Source organism: Bombina bombina, chromosome 5 (genome assembly GCF_027579735.1).
Source record: "Bombina bombina isolate aBomBom1 chromosome 5, aBomBom1.pri, whole genome shotgun sequence".
Classification (NCBI taxonomy): Eukaryota; Metazoa; Chordata; class Amphibia; order Anura; family Bombinatoridae; genus Bombina; species Bombina bombina.
In genome coordinates, this window is record NC_069503.1 from 85,353,226 (window position 1) to 85,376,327 (window position 23,102).

The 23,102-nt window shown below is 37.0% G+C and overlaps 1 protein-coding gene across 1 annotated transcript in view; it reads left to right on the forward strand.

Moving 5' to 3' along the window:
• LOC128661339 (zinc finger protein 721-like) overlaps positions 1 to 23,102 on the forward strand; it is a 167,198-nt gene that overhangs the window by 12,708 nt on the left and 131,388 nt on the right. The window contains exons 2-3 of the mRNA XM_053715602.1: positions 4,760 to 4,875; positions 5,783 to 7,629. Of these exons, the coding sequence (XP_053571577.1) occupies positions 4,857 to 4,875; positions 5,783 to 7,629 (1,866 nt within the window). The 5' untranslated portion in view covers positions 4,760 to 4,856. The remainder of the gene's footprint in view (positions 1 to 4,759; positions 4,876 to 5,782; positions 7,630 to 23,102) is intronic.

A 23,102-nucleotide genomic window follows, 5' to 3' on the forward strand; every position in this document is an offset into this window, starting at 1 on the left:
TAAGGCCGGACCTACTGTCTCAAGGTCCGTTTTTCCATCAGGATCTCAAATCATTAAATTTGAAGGTATGGAAATTGAACGCTTAGTACTAAGTCATAGAGGTTTCTCTGACTCAGTGATTAATACTATGTTACAAGTTTGTAAATCTGTCTCTAGAAAGATTTATTATAGAGTTTGGAAGACTTACATTTCATGGTGTTCTCATAAATTCTCTTGGCATTCTTTTAGAATTCCTAGAATTTTACAGTTTCTTCAGGATGGTTTGGATAAAGGTTTGTCTGCAAGTTCCTTGAAGGGACAAATCTCTGCTCTTTCTGTTTTATTTCACAGAAAGAATGCTATACTTCCTGATATTCACTGTTTTGTACAGGCTTTAGTTTGTATTAAGCCTGTCATTAAATCAATTTCTCCTCCTTGGAGTCTTAATTTGGTTTTGAAGGCTTTACAGGCTCCTCCATTTGAGCCTATGCATTCTTTGGACATTAAACTACTTTCTTGGAAAGTGTTGTTCCTTTTGGCTATCTCTTCGGCTAGAAAAGTTTCTGAGCTATCTGCTCTTTCTTGTGAGTCTCCTTTTCTGATCTTTCATCAGGATAAGGCAGTTTTGCGGACTTCTTTTCAATTTTTACCTAAGGTTGTGAATTCTAACAACATTAGTAGAGAAATTGTTGTCCCTTCCTTGTGTCCTAATCCTAAGAATTCTTTGGAAAGATCCTTACATTCTTTGGATGTTGTAAGAGCTTTGAAATATTATGTGGAAGCTACTAAAGATTTCAGGAAGACTTCCAGTCTATTTGTTTTATTTTCTGGTCCTAGGAAAGGTAAGAAGGCTTCTGCTATTTCCTTGGCTTCTTGGTTGAAAGTTTTGATTCATCAAGCTTATTTGGAGTCGGGTCAGGCCCCGCCTCAGAGAATTACAGCTCATTCTACTAGATCAGTCTCCACTTCGTGGGCTTTTAAGAATGAAGCTTCAGTTGATCAGATTTGCAAAGCGGCAACTTGGTCCTCTTTGCATACATTTACTAAATTCTACCGTTTTGATGTATTTGCTTCTTCAGAAGCAGTTTTTGGTAGAAAAGTTCTTCAGGCAGCTGTTTCAGTTTGATTCTTCTGCTATTGATTTAAGTTTTTTTCTTTCATTTATGAGAATAAACTTATTTTTTTGGGTTGTGGATTAATTTTTTTCAGCGGAAAATGGCTGTTTTTTATTTTTATCCCTCCCTCTCTAGTGACTCTTGCGTGGAGTTCCACATCTTGGGTATTGCTATCCCATACGTCACTAGCTCATGGACTCTTGCCAATTACATGAAAGAAAACATAATTTATGTAAGAACTTACCTGATGAATTCATTTCTTTCATATTGGGAAGAGTCCATGAGGCCCACCCTTTTTATGGTGGTTACGATTTTTTTTTGTATAAAGCACAATTATTTCCAAATTTCTTTTGTTAATGCTTTTTACTCCTTTCTTATCACCCCACTGCTTGGCTATTCGTTAAACTGAATTGTGGGTGTGGTGAGGGCTGTATTTATAGGAATTTTGAGGTTTGGGAAACTTTGCCCCTCCTGGTAGGATTGTATATCCCATACGTCACTAGCTCATGGACTCTTGCCAATATGAAAGAAATGAATTTATCAGGTAAGTTCTTACATAAATTATGTTTTTCTGTTTGTAATTTATTTTCATTATTAAATTGTATACAGCCTTTTAAATGACCTGAAGCAGCGGCTCCTACTTAGCATATGCAGGAGTTCACATTATATAAAAATATGAGTCTGTTATTGGCTGATAGTTGTCACATGGTACAGGTGCAGAACTACATTTATCAGAAAACAATCTATTGCTCTTTTAAAAATCATAGTAAGTTTTATTGCATTGTATTTTTATTATGTATTTGTGGTTTTTGTAATTTCTATATTTTATGGTCCTTTTAAATGGACTGAATTTGCCAAAAGAACATATCTCATATTATCACTGTATGTATACGCAAATTCTTTCTTTTCTTAACTCTATCCAAGAAAACAATTGAATGAAAATTTTAGTGCCTATTTCTCCCACACCCCCTTGCAGTGTGATTTAAGACAACTCAGTATTGACCAAGAGAAGTTAAAGGACTGGGGGTGAAGCCATACCTCCCAACATTTCAAAATTGGAAAGAGGGACACCCCAACACCACAGCCGTCCGCATTCCCCCCCCCCCCCGACAAAAGCAGGGAGCAGGGATGGGAAATGGCTTTAAAAAAAATCACTAGGTGGATGTAATATAAATTAAATTCTTAATAAAAAAAAATAAAAAAAATCTACATATAAAAAAAGTGGAAGCCTTATGTCTGTCCCCAAATCCTGACACACTGCAGAGCATACAAATAAACAAGCACACCCACAGCGTATACACACATGTACGCAGTCTCAAATACAGTGCAACACAGAGTATACACACACACTGAGAAGCATTCAAATAAACATGCATAAACACACCACATAGACATACACACACCATACACACACAATTACATTCAAACACACAACATAAACACACCACATACACATAGATTCAAACATAGAATACACACATCACATACACAGCATATGCACACTACATAGCATTCACTTATATGCAGACACACAAAACATGAACAACTAGACATAGCATACACCTTTATATGATACAAAAGGGACAACTAAGTAGCATCTTATAGCTTTAATTTAGATGGGGCTGTTATTGGATATCAGGCATTGTATTAGTATTGGTATTGGTAATGTGCTTAGTTAGCATTGTGTGCCTGCAACTAGGATAGATGATAAAAGGAATGTTAGGTATGTCAGCCCAGTGTCATTGCTGGCCTGTAAGTGCTGTGTTCCGGGGAGAACAACACTGCTTGAGATAAGGAGTTTACTTTCCTGCTGGGTCATTCAAGCAATACAAGGAGCAGGGAGGGGGAGAGAGACAGGGGCGGTGTGGCGCTGCTGTAAATCTGTCAAAGCAAAGTAAACTAGTGCTGCAGCTCCTGCTAAATACCCCACAAGACAGTGAGAAATATATAAACAAAACTGACTGCTGCACTAGTTCTTACCTGGCTCACCCCTACATAAATTTCCCCAGCTCAGCAACACCGCTCCTGAACTAGATTATTGCCAATGCTGACGCAGTCAAGGAGGATGCCGGTGGCCAGTGAGTGAGTGAACTTTCAACTCAGCTGGCAAAGCAAGAGCACCTCCTCCCACCCCGTCACCCTGAGTGCCGCAAATTTCCCTTAGTCAGTACTGATACTCACACACTGTGCTCCCTGATTGCCAGCAGCAGCCAAACAGAACTTCTAAGTTCTTAGTGACTGTGTCCCAGTCAGCTCAGCTGTCAGTGCAGAACAGTGCGTGAGTCCATTACAGGTCCACCTTGGGACTCTCAGACTGGCAGCCCTGAGCCTCTACCCTCCAAGTCCCTGCCTGCTTGCTGCTTTCCCTAGTTGCATGTCCCCCACGGCCAGCGCAGTCTGTCTGTACCTGGCTCCTGCCCCCAAACATTATTACAGTATCAGCTGCTTGGGTTCAGATAATTCACTGACTTGGACTTACTGAGCTACACAGAGAGACGAAGCAAGCATTACTCCTGATGACCTGGCGTCCCACATCATCACACTCATCTGAGTCAGCACCGCACTGAAGCTGCCACTACCTCACACGTGCAGCTGTGTGCCAAATGCTTGACTGAAGGATGTGACTGTAATACCACATGACCATCTGAACACTCGTCACACTTTACTATTGGGTACAATTTTGTCACGAGGTAAAGTCAGACCTAATAGGATTTAATAAAAATAATAATTTCAAAATCAATAGAGGCCTGGGGCAATGCGGGACACAGCACTCTGCCCGGGACAGCGGGCAGACCCCTAAAATTGGGACTGAACCTCGAAAATCGGGACATTTGGGTGGTATGGGTGAAGCACATGACAAAATATCTGACAGTGAGAATTAGTAGGAAGTACAATACCAATACTGCAGTATCCAATTTAACTTATATTTAAACAACTGATATTTAACATTTCTTTCAGGAGAAAATATTGTTTCATATAAATGACAGAAAATAAAGATTATAATATATTTGTAAAGTTGTGATAGGGCCCCACTTAATGGGACACTCAATAAAAATTAAACTTTTATTATTCAGATAGAGCATGCTATTTTAAATAACTTTCCAATTTACTTCAATTAACAAAATGTCCACAGTCTTTTTATATTTAAACGTTTTGAGTCACCAGCTCCTACTGAACATGTGCAAGAATAAGTGTGTATGCATTTGTGAATGGCTGATGGCTGTCACATGGTACGTGTATGCATTTGTGATTGGCTGATGGCTGTCACATGGTACAGGGGGAGTGGAAAAAGACATAACTTTTAAAATTGTCAGAAAAAAATCAATTACTCATTTGAAGTTCAGACTAAGTGCTATTGCATTGTCTTGTTATCTTGCATTTGTTAATTATGCAAATCTACTGTCTTGACTGGTCCTTTAAATACATTTTCTACCATTATTTTGTATAGATCTGGCAAGATTCATATTTAAGGGGCAATTATAACACCCCCAGATCTAACTGTACTAAATGTTTGTACTGAATCAATAGCACATATGTAATGCCCTAATCAGCTGATCTGTATCACATGAATTGTTATGTGTGCCTTTAATTATACCATACGTACAGATAATTAGAACCATTATTTAATGTTATCTATCTAAACCATTTAATATACTTTTTTACAGACACGGCCAGAGCACTGAGAGATATCGGGTATTGATGTAACTGGAGTGAATAACGGAACCTTCTTCCTGAGCACAGACATTAGAGCCTGTTATCAGCATGAACTCATATGTGTTAGGTGAGTAAAATAGATATGCTGACTTTAATTACTGGGAAAATAGAATAGATCACTCATTAAAGAAATATAAACTATTATATTTATATCTGCATCTTTTAAGAACATTTGTGTCAGTGATGTTATAAAGAAGGAGCAACTCCAGGCTGAGCAGGAGGGTAAAAAATAAAACCCCCACCCCTGTCCTATTAGACAAATCATGTCCAACAACTGCCTAACCTCACCCCCTGACCTGATTCTGTACTCGGAACACCGGCGACTCCACCTTCCCCTACCCTGACCTCGCTCATGGAACATCCATAACTGCACTTATGCCTACCTTGTTCCCATGTGTCAAACACCCACAACTCCCTCAGTCTTCCCCCACAGCAGAACCACCACTGATTTGTGTGTTTAATTTTACAGTGACTATTATTATTATTATTATTATTAATAAACTAATAACATTTTGGTTGTTTATATAAATTAAACAACCACACCCTCTCAAAACATCTCAAACTGATCATTATTCTGTGATGATTAAGACATCATATTCTCACCCAACTGGTTGAGCATGAGCTGGCCAGAGTTGAATGTGCAGTTGTTTGTGCAATGTTAAAGGAAGATGGTGGATGCCATATTCTTGCCCAGAATACAGATGTACTTGTTCCCTGGCTGAGAACATTATCCACACGCACCTTGTTTAATGCAGCCCTATAACTTGTTATCATTAGTAATCAGTAATTTAGGTTACTATGATGTAGTAATGTTTACATTCTATGTTATCCTTTTTTAATTTGTGATTTACAGGTAAATAAATTTAAAAATACAAAAAGGAAGACATTTTTGAGTATAAAAAATGTTTTTTATTGAGATGGATTATATTATAAATGAATAAAGTCTTATTTTTCTTCCATTTCTTTTTATGTAGACAAACACGTCAATAGTTCATATCCATCCTTCACTACAGGAAGCATCAGAATGATACCGCAAACTCCAAAAGTCTTGGACACCAATGACTATTCACAAACATTGGGGAAATCACAGCAGATATTTAAAGAAGATTGTGAATTGGCAGGAACTGGGCAGCAATCATTATGTACAGAAAGTCATTTAGTCATCAAACAAGAGGACAACATTTATACCTTATCTAGTGAAATGATTATCCCAGAGGATAAACCACACACATTTACTGAGTTTTCAAAACATAATAAAGAAGGGAAAAGTCTACAGTCTAACAAAATGATTCATACAAAGGAGAAACCTTTCAAATCTACAGAATGTGGGAAAAGCTTTAGATGGAAGCCTCATCTACTAGAGCACTACAAAATTCACACAGGTGTGAAACCACACAAATGTACTGAGTGCGGCAAATGTTTTACACGAATGAATCATCTGAAAACTCATAAAAAGATTCACACAGGAGAAAAGCCATTCACATGTACAGAGTGTGGGAAATGTTTTATAGAAAAGAGTCATTTGAAAACTCATAAAAGGATTCACGCAGGGGAGAAGCCGTTCACATGTACATACTGTGGAAAAGGATTTACAATAAAGTGTAATCTGAAAACTCATGAAAGGATTCACACAAGAGAAAAGCCTTTCACATGTACAGAGTGTGGAAAAAGTTTTACACGAATGGATAGTCTGAAAACTCATGAAAAGATTCACACAGGGAAAAAGCCTTTCACATGTACAGAGTGTGGAAAAAGTTTTACACAAATGCATTGTCTGAAAACTCATGAAATGATTCACACAGGAGAAAAGCCTTTCACATGTACAGATTGTGGAAAAAGTTTTACACGAATGGATTGTCTGAAAATTCATGAAAGGATTCACACAGGAAAAAAGCCTTTCCCATGTACAGAGTGTGGAAAAAGTTTTACACTAAAGAGTAATCTGAAAAATCATGAAAGGATTCACACAGGAGAAAAGTTGTTCACATGTACAGAGTGTGGAAAAAGTTTTACACAAATGAGTAATTTGAAAATTCATGAAAGGATACACACAGGGGAAAAGCCTTTCACATGTACAGAGTGTGGAAAAGGTTTTACACGAATGTATCATCTGAAAACTCATGAAACGATTCACACAGGAGAAAAATCTTTCACTTGTACAGAGTGTGGAAAAAGTTTTACACTAAAGAGTAGTCTGAAAACTCATGAAAGGATTCACACAGGGGAAAAGCTGTTCACATGTACAGAGTGTGGAAAAAGTTTTACACAATTGAATTGTCTGAAATATCATGAAATGAGTCACACAGGAGAAAAGCCTTTCACATGTAAAGAGTGTGGAAAAAGTTTTAAACAAATGAGTAGTCTGAAATATCATGAAAGAATTCACTTAAGAGAAAAGCCTTTCACATGTACAGAGTGTGTAAAAGGATTTACAAATAAAAGAGATCTAAAAACTCATGAAAGGATTCACACAGGAGAAAAGCCATTCACATGTACAGAGTGTGGAAAAAGCTTTACACAAATGAGTCATCTGAAATATCATGAAATGAATCACATAGGAGAAAAGCCTTTCACATGTACAGAGTGTGGAAAAAGTTTTAAACAAAAAAGTGATCTGAAAAAGCATGAACGAATTCACACAGGGGAAAAGCCTTTCACATGTACAGAGTGTGAAAAAAGTTTTACACAAATGGATCATCTGAAAACTCATGAAATGATTCACACAGGGGAAAATCCTTTCACATGTACAGAGTGTGGAAAAAGTTTTAAACAAAAGTTTAATCTGAAAAAGCATGAAAGGATTCACAAGGGAAGAAACCTTTAACATGTTTAGAAAGTAGGGTTGCTACCTTTTGCACAGCCAATTATCTGACACTTTGCAAATGGGCGTTGTTGAAGATGTGGTTAGGTGTGTGGCTTCACACGACCTTAAAGGGACATTCCAGCCAAAATTGGAATCCATGTGTATGCATTTCAGTTTTGAGTAGAAGCAAATTTTGTAATATGCATGTATTAGAAACAAATGCTTCTAATAAGTTACAGTTGTTTCAAAAGTGTATTTAAGTATGCCCTGTGCACCAGCATTTTAAACACAGCACTTGCTCAAAGAGCCTAAGGTGCTTTTACCAAAGACACAATTTGTTCATTGCTGACATGATACAAGACCCACTGGCGCTATGAGCAGCTTCAGTGTTTAAAATGCTGGTGCACTGAGAGTATCTAGCTCTGCTACACATGCACATGTAGAGAAAAATATCACTAAAATAGTGATAACTTTTACTAGAATCATTTTTGCCAATACATGTTTATTGCAAATATGTTTCTATCCAAAGATGTAATTCATCTGTGTATTTAAATTTTCACCAGAGTGTCCCTTTTAATAAAATATATTTTACTCTTTTTTGGTCTGTTATTAAAGGATTGAGTGTTTATAATGTTTAATTTAATACACACACAGTAAAGATAGATGAGAGAGAGAGATGATAGATATATACAGTTTGGTACAAAAAAGAGAGAGAAGTTTGACAGTACCCAGCACTCACAAAACACTATATAGTAACAGTATGCATTGAAAACCGGATTGTGTCAAGAACTGGTTATTAAAACGTAACTTTTACTAATGATAGAATAAAAAGGGTGGTAAATAGTACCAAATGTATAACATAAATATGTGAGACATACATTTAAAACTTAGATTAAGAAACAGATCAGGACTGTGTGTGTGAGACTTCAAAAACAGAATGACTTCCCTGGGTAATAGTTAAAATACACCGTAACCCTCAGGGCTCAGAGAATACACAGATTGCTCTAAAGCTAATCTAAAAAGGGGATTGACCCAAACAACATTACCTAATCTGAGCAATACTGGTATCTAGAGCAGGAGAGGAAACGGTTTGTAAATGACTGATTAAGGAAGGCAATTGCCACATCAATATGAGCTTAGAAAGGTCCCAGGTAAACACAAATTAGCAAGTCACATGCACACAGACAATGCCTGATGTACATTTTGCCGCTAGCACGGCTTTCTCAGAGGCTAACCAGAGTCAGGGCCCCAACCCGGTATTTGTATCGTCATTGACCAATAGAAATTGGTTCTAAGAACACACCTCTAGATGCAGCCTATCACAAGAGGCTTAACATAATTGGTTAAAGATTCATCACATGATCGTATCAAGCAGATGTCAGGCTAGTAACATGTTGAAACAATTTTGTAATATAAAATATTAGATATTCGCTACATTGTTTCAAAATCAAGTAATAGGTGTCAGGAGCATTGAAAGATGTCAGCCTAGCTTACTCAAAATTGTCACTCCCACCTGGTCAAAGATTAATTCTATCCACCAATTGGATTCGAAAGTGTCTTACAATACAAAAATCTGCGTTCATTACCAATGACAGATTTTCATTCACACATTTCAACACACATATAATGAGATTCATCCTTCCTATGTCACACGTAGGAAAATCCTCAATTGATGCATAAATCCTCTCCATGTATGTTGATAGAAAATTTGATTGCATTTTTCAAAAAACGATCATAAGAGAATGATGTCAACATCCTTCCTATATCACACGAATGTAAATTCTCTATTGATGTAGAAAAATAAATAAATAAAGCCTCCCCATATATATTGATAGAAAATTTTAATTGCGTTTTTCAAAAAACGATCATGAGAGAATGATGTCAAAACTCATTCACAAATTGACTTAAATAAGACACACTCATCTTATCTGTCAGAGCAAAGAGTAATGTTAACACGAATAAGTATATTGACTCTATTGAAACGAAATCTTCTTGTGTGTCCCTAGTAGATTAAGTGCATAAAATAGCTTGATATCAAAAATCTATATGTAAGATTTATGAATAATATCACGTAATGCGTATCACATTTCAAATAGCAAACCAAAAAAGGGGGGACATTGTTTGCAATATTTCAGCCAATATTATCACTATAGTGCAGATGCTGCCCATTAGTGGATTAACCAAATTTAATTGCGTTTTTCAACAAACGATAATAAAAGAATAATGTCAACACTAATCCACCAATTGACTTAAATTGAACACACTATTCTTATTTATAAAAGCAGAGAGTATTGTTATGCACTCATAAGATGAAATATGCTAAAGTGTATCTCTTATTACAGTGGTTATAATCATAATTTATTTTGTACTGTAATTTCCCAAACGTCATCTGCTACAAGTATAGGACTATCATTCGTGCCAGTATGGTAGTTTATCACTATATGAGTTATTACAATAGTGTTACTGTTCCTTCTGTCATGGATTATTGATCTATATGCACATTAAAAGTCACCTATTGTTCATTTACAGGAATGCCGCAAATCCATCCTGTTCGTTAATCCCATTGGGTGTAAGGGTATTAAGCAAAAAAATCCAGCAGCATTTGTTCTATATTTCCTCCTCTTATGCCTCTCCATGTATATTGATAGAAAATTTAAATTGCGTTTTTCAAAAAACGATCATGAGAATGATGTCAAAACTCATTCACAAATTGACTTAAATAAGACACACTCTTCTCATCTGTCAGAGCAAAGAGTAATGTTAACACGAATAAGTATATTGACTCTATTGAAACGGAATCTTCTTGTGTGTCCCTAGTAGATTAACCCCTTAACGACCGAGGACGTGCAGGGTACGTCCTCAAAAAAAAAAAGGCAGTTAATGCCTGAGGACGTACCCTGCACGTCCTCGGTGTGGAAAGCAGCTGGAAGCGATCCTGTTCGCTTCCAGCTGCTTTCCGGTTATTGCAGTGATGCCTCGATATCGAGGCATCCTGCAATAACCTTTTTAAGCCATCCGGTGCAGAGAGAGCCACTCTGTGGCCCTCTCTGCACCGGAGATCGGTGGCTCCCTGCATTGGTGGGTGGGAGCCGGACCGGGAGGCGGGTGGCGGCCATCGATGGCCCTGGTTATGTGCAGGGGGGCGGGATCGTGGGCGGGGATGAGCGGGGGCGCGCACGGGAGGGCGGGGCGGGCGCGTGCACGGGGAGGGAGCGGGTGGGAACCGCTACACTACAGAAAATTTGTTAATAAAAAATGTTTAAATGCCTAAATATTTTTTTTAAAAAAAAAGATCAGCAAGGTGGTGGGGGTTTGTCTGTGTGGGGGGGGAAGCTACACTAAAAAAAGCCAAACAAAAATAAAAAAAGCACTTTTTTTTTGCAAACTGGGTACTGGCAGACAGCTGCCAGTACCCAAGATGGCCCCCAATGAGGCAGAGGGGATGGTCAGAGAGCGGTTTTGGGGGGGATCAGGGAGGTTGGGGGCTAAGGGGGGGATCCTACACCCTAGCATATGTAAATATGCTAAAACAATTTTTTTTTAAAAAAAAACCCTTTTATTTTAGTACTGGCAGACTTTCTGCCAGTACTTAAGATGGCGGGGACAATTGTGGGATGGGGGAGGGAAGGGAGCTGTTTGGGAGGGATCAGGGGGTGGGATGTGTCAGGTGGGAGGCTGATCTCTACACTAAAGCTAAAATTAACCCTGCAAGCTCCCTTCAAACTCCCTAATTAACCCCTTCACTGCTAGCCATAATACACGTGTGAGGCGCAGCAGGATTTAGCGGCCTTCTAATTACCAGAAAGCAACGCCAAAGTCATATATGTCTGCTATTTCTGAACAAAGGGGATCCCAGACAAGTATTTACAACCATTTGTGCCATAATTGCACAAGCTGTTTGTAAATTATTTCAGTGAGAAACCTAAAATTGAGAAAAATTTAACTTTTTTTTCAATTTGATCGCATTTGGCGGTGAAATGGTGGCATGAAATATACCGAAATGTGCCTAGATCAATACTTGGGGTTGTCTACTATACTACACTAAAGCTAAAATTAACCCTACAAGCTCCCTAAAAGCTCCCTAATTAACCCCTTAACTGCTGGGCATAATACACTTGTGGTGCGCAGTGGCATTTAGCGGCCTTCTAATTACCAAAAAGCAACGCCAAAGCCATATATGTCTGCTATTTCTGAACAAAGGGGATCCCAGAGAAGAATTTACAACCATTTATGCCATAATTGCACAAGTTGTTTGTAAATAATTTCAGTGAGAAACCAAAAGTTTGTGAAAAAATTTGTGAAAAAGTGAACGATTTTTTGTATTTGATTGCATTTGGCGGTGAAATGGTGGTATGAAATATACCAAAATTGTCCTAGATCAATACTTTGGGATGTCTACTAAAAAAAAATATATACATGTCAAGGGATATTCAGGGATTCCTGAAAGATATTAGTGTTCTAATGTAACTAGTGCTAATTTTGGAAAAAAGTGGTTTGGAAATAGCAAAGTGCTACTTGTATTTATGGCCCTATAACTTGCAAAAAAAGCAAAGAACATGTAAACATTGGGTATTTCTAAACTCAGGACAAAATTTTGAAACTATTTAGCATGGGTGTTTTTTGGTGGTTGTAGATATGTAACAGATTTTGGGGGTCAAAGTTAGAAAAAGTGTGTTTTTTTCAATTTTTCCTCATATTTTATATTTTTTTTTATAGTAAATTATAAGATATGATGAAAATAATGATATCTTTAGAAAGTCCATTTAGTGGCGAGAAAAACGGTATATAATATGTGTGGGTACAGTAAATGAGTAAGAAGAAAATTACAGCTAAACACAAACACCGCAAAAATGTAAAAATAGCCTTGGTCCCAAACGGACAGAAAATGGAAAAGTGCTGTGGTCATTAAGGGGTTAAGTGCATAAAATAACTTGATAATGCGTATCACATTTCAAATAGCAAACCAAAAAAGGGGGGGGGCATTGCAATATTTCAGCCAATATTATCACTATAGTGCAGATCCTGCCCATTAGTGGATTAACCAAATTTAATTGCGTTTTTCAACAAACGATAATAAAAGAATGTCAACACTAATCCATCAATTGACTTAAATTGAACACACTATTCTTATTTATAAAAGCAAAGAGTATTGTTATGCAATCATAAGATGAAATATGCTAAAGTGTATCTCTTATTACAGTGATCTGCTACAAGTATAGGACTATCGTTCGTGCCAGTATGGTAGTTTATCCCTATATGAGTTATTACAATAGTGTTACTGTTCCTTCTGTCATGGATTATTGATCTATATGCACATTAAAAGTCACCTATTGTTCATTTACAGGAATGCCGCAAATCCATCCTGTTCGTTAATTCCATTGGGTGTAAGGGTATTAAGCCAAAAAATCCAGCGGCATTCAGATTGGAGCAGCATTTGTTCTATATCTCCTCCTCTTATGCCTGGTTTTATAACCTGTAATACAGAGACTTTTAGTCGTGGTCTAGGACCATGTTTCTTTAGGTAATGTCTTGCTACCGGAGTGAGTGTTTTATTTTTACCTATATCAGTAATGCAATTTTTAATGCTATTGATACGTTCACCTACTCTGGTGCGTAGTTCTCTGGTCGTAATACCCACATATCTCAAACCACATTCACATAGTAAACAGTAGATCACATTTTTGGTCCTACAATTAGCGAAACCAAGCATCCTTTTGGTTCCAGCACGTGTAGAAAATTCTCTTTCATCATGTATATATTCGCAGAAGCTACATGAGCCACAAGCATAAGTTCCAAATAATCTTTTGGTACTTGTTTTTTTCCTAATAAAATGACTCTGTACCAGTTTGTTCCCTATTGTTGGTGCTCTGCGCCAGCTGGTGTTAATTCTTTGGCCTATACAATTAGCCAAAACTGGATCTGATTTCAAGATGTTAACATGTTTATTAAGTATCTCATGAATGTGCTGATGTTCTGAGTTATAGGTTGTAACGAATCTTACAGTATCATCAAGTTTTGTGTTTTTCTTTTTAGGTATGAGTAAGGAGTCTCTTGAGGTTCTTTTGGCACGTTGGAATGCCAATCTTATACTTTTTCTTGTGTAACCTCTCTCCTTCAGACGCAATTTGAGCTCTTTCACTCTTTTCATGAAAACAACATCATCTGTACAATTCCTCCTGATTCTGAGGAATTCCCCAGTAGGAATTGCTCTTTTAGTTTGTGTAGTATGACAGCTGTCATATTGTAGCAAAGAATTTGTTGCTGTCTTTTTTCTAAATAGATCAGTTTTCAGCATATTTCTCTCATCTTTATAGATCATGACATCCAAGAATTCAACTTTGGACTCACTTGTATTATAGGTCAATCTTAAATTTAAGTCATTAGTATTTAAAATTGATATGAATTCATTGAATTTATTTATGCTGCCTGTCCAGATGATCATCTATATAGCGACTCCACATGCTTATGTACTGTGTGTACTGTGACATATCCTCTCCAAAAACTATTTCACGCTCCCACCACCCCAAATAGATGTTCGCATATGTGGGGGCACAGCTAGAACCCATAGCAGTCCCCTGTGTCTGTAAGTAAAATCTGTTGTTGAATACAAAGTAATTGTGTTTGAGGACAAAGTGTAATAATTTTATTATAAAATCATTACGTTCTTTTTTGTCATTAGCTTGCATGTCCAAGAAATATTTGACTGCATCACAGCCTTTGTCGTGTTTGATAGACGTATAGAGTGACTCGACATCACAGGTTATTAATAGAGTTTCTGTGTCAACTGTTATGTCATTTATTTTCCCAAGTATGTCCATTGTGTCCCTGGTATAGGAAGGGAGGGAAGTCACTATATCTCGTAAATATAGGTCAAGAAATCTACTCGCTTGTTCACATAGACTCCCTATACTCGAGACTATAGGTCTGCCTGGTGGTTTTGTTCTATTTTTGTTACCTTAGGTAAGAGATATAGTGTTGCAATTTTCGGATTCTTTACTTCTAAGAAGCAATATTCCTTTTGACTAATAGTGCCGTTCATTTTGGCTTCTGTTATTAAGCTCTTATAATTTGTCAGGAATTGAATTGTAGGGTTTGAGAATAACAATTTATAACATTTCTTATCACTAAGTTGTTTGTTAGCCTCCTGTATATACTCCTCCTTGTCCCAGATAACTACATTCCCCCCTTTATCTGACGTCTTAATCACCACATCCTCGCATGTTTTAATTTCTAGGAGTGTTTCATTTTCTGCCTTCGTCAGATTGATAGTTTTCTTGTCATCACTAATTCTCAAAAAGTCTGTCATGACCATATTTAAGAATACCTGTAAAGGTGCTATTTTGTTAATACTTGGCATAAATTTAGATTTTATTCTAAGTTTCTTATCCAAAGTAACCTCAGTGGTCTCTACAGCAGACCCCTCACTCTCATTCCAGAGTTCAACTAGAGTGTCTAACGTTCTTAAGTCATCAGTAGCTGGGTCACTTTCAGTATTGAACATCTTTTTGAGTGCCCGTTTGCGGCAGAACAAGTGAAGATCCTTGATTAACTCAAACTTATCAAGTGGCGGTGTGGGGGAAAAAAGAGAGGCCTCTAGCTAAAACCTTAATATGATCTTGATTTAAGATTTTTTTAGAAATCTTAATTACTTGTAATTTGTTCTCCTCTTCTACCACTTGGGTCTCCTGCCCCAATCTTCCCTCCTCATATGTTGGTTGTCCTTGACATAACCCCATCTCGTTCTGTCCCTTAGTGTTCTGTTCCCCCCCCCCCCCCCCTTGCCCCTTCTTGTTGTTCTTTTGTTCCTGAATCTAATTGATCCGATTTGCGGCCTAAAAAACTACTACTGGTAGGATAACTTTGTTCTGTATCACTATCCTCCACAGTAGAGGAGTCATAGTCTGATTGTAGATGGAGGAAAAAATCCTCAGAGGGTGCGCAGGTGATGACAAGTGATAGATGTATAGAAATTCAAAGGCGATTGTGAGGTGTCTTTGGGAGGAGGCAAACTATTTACTGGCCTACGTCTGGGCATTTTTTCATCCCAGGTGAATATTCGTCCTTTCTCAAAGTCCTTTAGATCTCTCTTCATTTTATTACATTTGGTTTGTATAATCTCCTATTCCCTTTTATCTAACTCCTCCCTTAGGTCTTTGTAGGCATGAAATATACCAAAATGGGCCTAGATCAATACTTTGGGTTGTCTTCTAAAAAAAAATATATACATGTCAAGGGATATTCAGGTATTCCTGACAGATATCAGGGTTCCAATGTAACTAGCGCTAATTTTGAAAAAAAGTGGTTTGGAAATAGCAAAGTGCTACTTGTATTTATTGCCCCATAAATTGCAAAAAAAGCAAAGAATGTGTAAACATTGGGTATTTCTAAACTCAGGACAAAATATAGAAACTATTTAGCATGGGTGTTTTTTGGTGATTGTAGATTTGTAACAGATTTTGGGGGTCAAAGTTAGAAAAAGTGTGTTTTTTTCCATTTTTTTCCTCATATTTTATCTTTTTTTCTTTAGTAAATTATAAGATATGATGAAAATAATTGTATCTTTAGAATGTCCATTTAATGGCGAGAAAAACGGTATATAATATGTGTGGGTACAGTAAATGAGTAAGAGGAAAATTACAGCTAAACACAAACACTGCAGAAATGTAAAAATAGCCATTGCCATTAAGGGTAAGAAAATTGAAAAATGGTGCGGTCATTAAGGGGTTAAATTCAGTTTTTAAACCTCATGTAGTTATTCCAGAAGTTTTTCCAGTTCCTGATGCTATTTCAGAAGTAATTTCTAGGGAATGGAATAGTCTGGGTACTCCATTTACTCCTTCTCCAAGGTTTAAGAAATTGTACCCTTTGCCATCTGATAGATTAGAGTTTTGGGAGAAAATCCCCAAAGTTGATGGGGCTATCTCTACTCTTGCTAAACGTACTACTATTCCTACGGCAGATAGTACTTCGTTTAAGGATCCTTTAGATAGGAAGCTTGAATCCTTTCTAAGGAAGGCTTATTTATGTTCAGGTAATCTTCTTAGACCTGCTATTTCTTTGGCTGATGTTGCTGCAGCTTCAACTTTCTGGTTGGAGGCTTTAGCGCAACAAGTATCAGACCATACAGTGGAGATAAGAAGGCACCAAACATAGAGTAATATCGTCACTAACCAGCAAACGCAATGGTAGCAGGCAGGTAGAATACTTTCAAACAGAGCGGCACCACGATGTGCCTAGTTACACAGACCGGGACCTCAACTGTCGCCCGGAAGACCAAACAATGGCGTGCAGCAAGCCTCCGACAGTCACGTGGATCGTCTGGCCAATCACGGTCTGTTAGAAGCACACACCTTCTTCCAAGCTTCCGAAGGAGTGTATAGCGGCAGTGTAGACAGGCAGGGTGTCCCATACACTAAAGACACTAAGAATTACTGGTTAAAATAGGAGGGTAAAAAGGAAACCCACTCCAGCGAGGTACTATAAAAACAAATTTATTAAAATGTCCTTAAAATCAGCAACGCGTTTCTCGGCTACACAGAGACGTTTCATCAGGCTGTAATACATTGTTTGACAATCCCGCTGCTTAAGTACCTCTTCTAACCAATCACATCAATTCTAACTTGACACACCTTTCTGGGGGAGGATATATACATTCAGAGTTTAATACTTATATTTCAATAATGTCTTTACAATTGATATTAATGCTTATATTTGATCCATGACATTGTATATTCACCGCATCATAACCACTACCCAAATATAATCTTTACTTTATTGTAAGCTCCCCTCTAATACATAATTATTATCTAATGCACTATTCTATACTATTTCTTTCATTATGAACTCTATTACCAATATTCCAATGTTGTTTTTGGTAAGCCTATTCTAAAGTTTAATGATTTTGAAATATGTAAATCGATACGTGTACCCAATATATTCATTTCATATACAGTATATTAATATTCCTATACATCAAAATGCTGTATTTCTGTAATATGGACATCCTAAGCCAAAATCAATGACATTCGATTAACTCATCAAAAATTCTCATTTAAACATCCACATATGATGCACAAGCTGTACCATGACATTACATTACATTTCATTACTTGCAAAATTATATAAAATTCAAAAAAATCCTATATATTTCATATGTATCAAAAGAGTAATGAAGATTTTAATATTAAAACAAACTTATAATTATCAAATTTTCAAAAATATACAAACTATATCATTTGTCAATATATAATTTTTTACAGTTTGCTTATGCTATATATATATTCCAGTAATTTGTTATAGAACCTATGGCCTAGATTTGGAGTTCGGCGGTAGCCGTCAAAACCAGCGTTAGAGGCTCCTAACGCTGGTTTTGGGCGCCCGCTGGTATTTGGAGTCAGTGATTAAAGGGTCTAACGCTCACTTTTCAGCCGCGACTTTTCCATACCGCAGATCCCCCTACGCCATTTGCGTAGCCTATCTTTTCAATGGGATCTTTCTAACGCTGGTATTTAGAGTCGTTTCTGAAGTGAGCGTTAGAGCTCTAACGACAAGATTCCAGCCGCCTGAAAATAGCAGGAGTTAAGAGCTTTCTGGCTAACGTCGGTTTATAAAGCTCTTAACTACTGTACCCTAAAGTACACTAACACCCATAAACTACCTATGTACCCCTAAACCGAGGTCCCCCCACACCGCCGCCACTCGATTAAAATTTTTAACCCCTAATCTGCCGACCGCCACCTACGTTATACTTATGTACCCCTAATCTGCTGCCCCTAACCCCGCCGACCCCTGTATTACATTTATTAACCCCTAACTTGCCCCCCACAACGTCGCCGCCAGCTACTTAAAATAATTAACCCCTAATCTTCCGACAGCAAATCGCCGCCACCTACGTTATCCCTATGTACCCCTAATCTGCTACCCCTAACACCGCCGACCCCTATATTATATTTATTAACCCCTAATCTGCCCCCCTCAACGTCGCCGACACCTGCTTACACTTATTAACCCCTAATCTGCCGAGCGGACCTGAGCGCTACTATAATAAAGTTATTAACCCCTAATCCGCCTCACTAACCCTATCATAAATAGTATTAACCCCTAATCTGCCCTCCCTAACATCGCCGACACCTAACTTCAATTATTAACCCCTAATCTGCCGACCGGAGATCACCGCTATTCTAATAAATGTATTAACCCCTAAAGCTAAGTCTAACCCTAACACTAACACCCCCCTAAGTTAAATATAATTTTTATCTAACGAAATAAATTAACTCTTATTAAATAACTTATTCCTATTTAAAGCTAAATACTTACCTGTAAAATAAATCCTAATATAGCTACAATATAAATTATAATTATATTATAGCTATTTTAGGATTAATATTTATTTTACAGGCAACTTTGTAATTATTTTAACCAGGTAAAATAGCTATTAAATAGTTAAGAACTATTTAATAGTTACCTAGTTAAAATAATAACAAATTTACCTGTAAAATAAATCCTAACCTAAGATATAATTAAACCTAACACTACCCTATCAATAAAATAATTAAATAAACTACCTACAATTACCTACAATTAACCTAACACTACACTATCAATAAATTAATTAAACACAATTCCTACAAATAAATACAATTAAATAAACTAGCTAAAGTACAAAAAATAAAAAAGAACTAAGTTACAGAAAATAAAAAAATATTTACAAACATAAGAAAATTATTACAACAATTTTAAACTAATTACACCTACCATGCATTCTATTGGCTGATCGGAACAGCCAATAGAATGCGAGCTCAATCTGATTGGCTGATTGGATCAGCCAATCGGATTGAACTTGATTCTGATTGGCTGATTCCATCAGCCAATCAGAAAATTCCTACCTTAATTCCGATTGGCTGATAGAATCCTATCAGCCAATCGGAATTCGAGGGACGCCATCTTGGATGACGTCCCTTAAAGGAACAGTCATTCGTCGTTCAGTCGTCGGTCCGGATGGATGTTCCGCGCTGGAGGTCTTCAGGATCCTGCCGCTTCGCTCCGGATGGAAGAAGATCGAAGATGCCGCTTGGAGAAGATGTTTGCCGGTCCGGATGTCCTCTTCTTGCCGGATAGGAGGAAGACTTTGGAGCCTCTTCTGGACCTCTTCAGCACCGGATTATGGATCGCCAACCCCCGCTTGGGTTGGATGAAGATCTTGGAGCCAGGACGGATCGGTGATACCTGGATGGTGAAGACAAGGTAGGAAGATCTTCAGGGGATTAGTGTTAGGTTTATTTAAGGGGGGTTTGGGTTAGATTAGGGGTATGTGGGTGGTGGGTTGTAATGTTGGGGGGGGGTATTGTATGTTTTTTTTTACAGGCAAAAGAGCTGAACTTCTTGGGGCATGCCCCGCAAAGGGCCCTGTTCAGGGCTGGTAAGGTAAAAGAGCTTGTAACTTTTTTAATTTAGAATAGGGTAGGGAATTTTTTATTTTGGGGGGCTTTGTTATTTTATTAGGGGGCTTAGAGTAGGTGTAATTAGTTTAAAATTGTTGTAATAATTTTCTTATGTTTGTAAATATTTTTTTATTTTCTGTAACTTAGTTCTTTTTTATTTTTTGTACTTTAGCTAGTTTATTTAATTGTATTTATTTGTAGGAATTGTGTTTAATTAATTTATTGATAGTGTAGTGTTAGGTTAATTGTAGGTAATTGTAGGTAGTTTATTTAATTAATTTATTGATAGGGTAGTGTTAGGTTTAATTATATCTTAGGTTAGGATTTATTTTACAGGTAAATTTGTTATTATTTTAACTAGGTAACTATTAAATAGTTCTTACCTATTTAATAGCTATTGTACCTGGTTAAAATAATTACAAAGTTGCCTGTAAAATAAATATTAATGCTAAAATAGCTATAATATAATTATAATTTATATTGTAGCTATATTAGGATTTATTTTACAGGTAAGTATTTAGCTTTAAATAGGAATCATTTATTTAATAATAGTTAATTTATTTCGTTAGATAAAAATTATATTTAACTTAGGGGGGTGTTAGTGTTAGGGTTAGACTTAGCTTTAGGGGTTAATCCATTTATTAGAATAGCGGTGAGCTCCGGTCGGCAGATTAGGGGTTAATAATTGAAGGTAGGTGTCGGCGATGTTAGGGAGGGCAGATTAGGGGTTAATACTATTTATGATAGGGTTAGTGAGGCGGATTAGGGGTTAATAACTTTATTATAGTAGCGCTCAGGTCCGCTCGGCAGATTAGGGGTTAATAAGTGTAGGCAGGTGTCGGCGACGTTGAGGGGGGCAGATTAGGGGTTAATAAATATAATATAGGGGTCGGCGATGTTAGGGCAGCAGATTAGGGGTACATAGGGATAACGTAGGTTGCGGCGGTTTACGGAGCGGAAGATTAGGGGTTAATAATATAATGCAGGGATCAGCGATAGCGGGAGTGGCAGATTAGGGGTTAATAAGTGTAAGGTTAGGGGTGTTTAGACTCGGGGTACATGTTAGAGTGTTAGGTGCAGACGTAGGAAGTGTTTCCCCATAGCAAACAATGGGGCTGCGTTAGGAGCTGAACGCTGCTTTTTTGCAGGTGTTAGGTTTTTTTTCAGCTCAAACAGCCCCATTGTTTCCTATGGGGGAATCGTGCACGAGCACGTTTTTGAGGCCGGCCGCGTCCGTAAGCAACTCTGGTATCGAGAGTTGCATTTGCGGTAAAAATGCTCTACGCTCCTTTTTTGGAGCCTAACGCAGCATTTGTTTGAACTCTCGATACCAGAGTTAATTTTATGGTGCGGCCAGAAAAAAGCCTGCGGAGCGTTAACAGCCCTTTTACCGCCGAACTCCAAATCTAGGCCTTAATATTTCAAATGAATTCCTAAAGAGGACCTATTAAATTCTTAGTGGTGTAGATGTTCATCTTGAACTAGCTATGATCTTTGTAAACAGACAACAGATGTTATTATATTGTGTCTCATTCTTATTACTACTAGGTTATACTTATAATCACCTTATTAATCCAATGATTAAAAATATATTAAAAATACCAGCAAATCCTTGCAATGAAAACATATCAGAACCTAACTTATAATGTTACATTAGAATATACAAACCAAATTGCGGTCATGTAAAGTCCCATTTATATTTCAAAAATGTTATTCACCTATTAATTGTTTGACCCTATATAATATTTATTTGATTTACTGTTAATTAATTTTATTTAAAGGCTGCAAGATCGATATTCATATTGAGACCTAGTGGATATAAAGTTTGTAATCTGTATATCCAAAAGGTCTCTCTCTGCCTAAGTCTGAAAAAGCGGTTGTAGAAATCTGATTTAGAGATGTGTTCTATTGGTGTAATTTTTAGACAACATGGGTTCCCATTATCTTTTACATTACAGTGTCTAGATACACTGTGTAGTTTATAATTGTTTTTAATGTTTCGGAAATGTTCTGACCATCTCACACTGAGGCGTCTGCAGGTACGTCCTATATATTGATATCCACAGACGCAGGGTAGCATATATATTATGTAATTAGATGCACAGGTCATTCTACTACTCATTCTAAATGTTTTAAAGGTGAAGTTAGATTGAAATGTGTTAACATTATTGGTTATATGGTCACACATCTTACATTTCTTGTTATTACATTTAAAACTACCTTTTCTCAATGGTTTACTAATAGTGTTTTTATTTCCAAAATGATTTGAACTATCTCCATTGGTTTTGTTTTTCGTGAGGTTAACCTTATTTTTAACTATTTTGCTAGATGCTAAGATCCTTTTTAAATTTGGTGCCTTTTTAAAAACAACTGTAGGTTTTGTATCTAATAATTGGCCCAATATGGGATCCTTCATAAGAATTTTCCAATGTTGGTTAATACTCTTTTTGATCATATCATGATTACAGTTGTATTCTGTGATAAACATGACTTGATTCTTTCGATTCTCCTGAGATGAACTATGGTTTTTAAGGAAATATAAGTTTCTATCATCATTTTTGGCTCTCTCATACCCACTATTAATAATATGTTCTGGATACCTTTTCTCTCTGAATCTTTTCTTGAGAATTTTGCTCAGAGACTCATAATCTATTAAGCTACTACAGTTTCTACGGACGCGCTTAAATTGCCCATAGGGCACATTAGTCTTCCATGGAAGATGATGATTACTCCTATAGTCAAGGTAACTATTACAGTCAACTTGCTTAAAATGGGTACTAGTAATAATTCTGTCATTGTCAAAACGTAAAAATAGATCCAAAAATACCACAATACTGCCATCTATTGTGCTAGTGAATTTCAAACCTCTATTGTTATTGTTAAGGTTTTAACAAAGTTGTCAGCTGATAGTTTGTCACCTTTCCATACAACGATCAAATCGTCTATGAACCGGCCATAGTATACCAGGTTCGCCCCAAAGTTTGAGTCATAGATATATTGTTGTTCAAATGACCCCATAAATAAATTTGCATAACTAGGGGCGAACCTGGT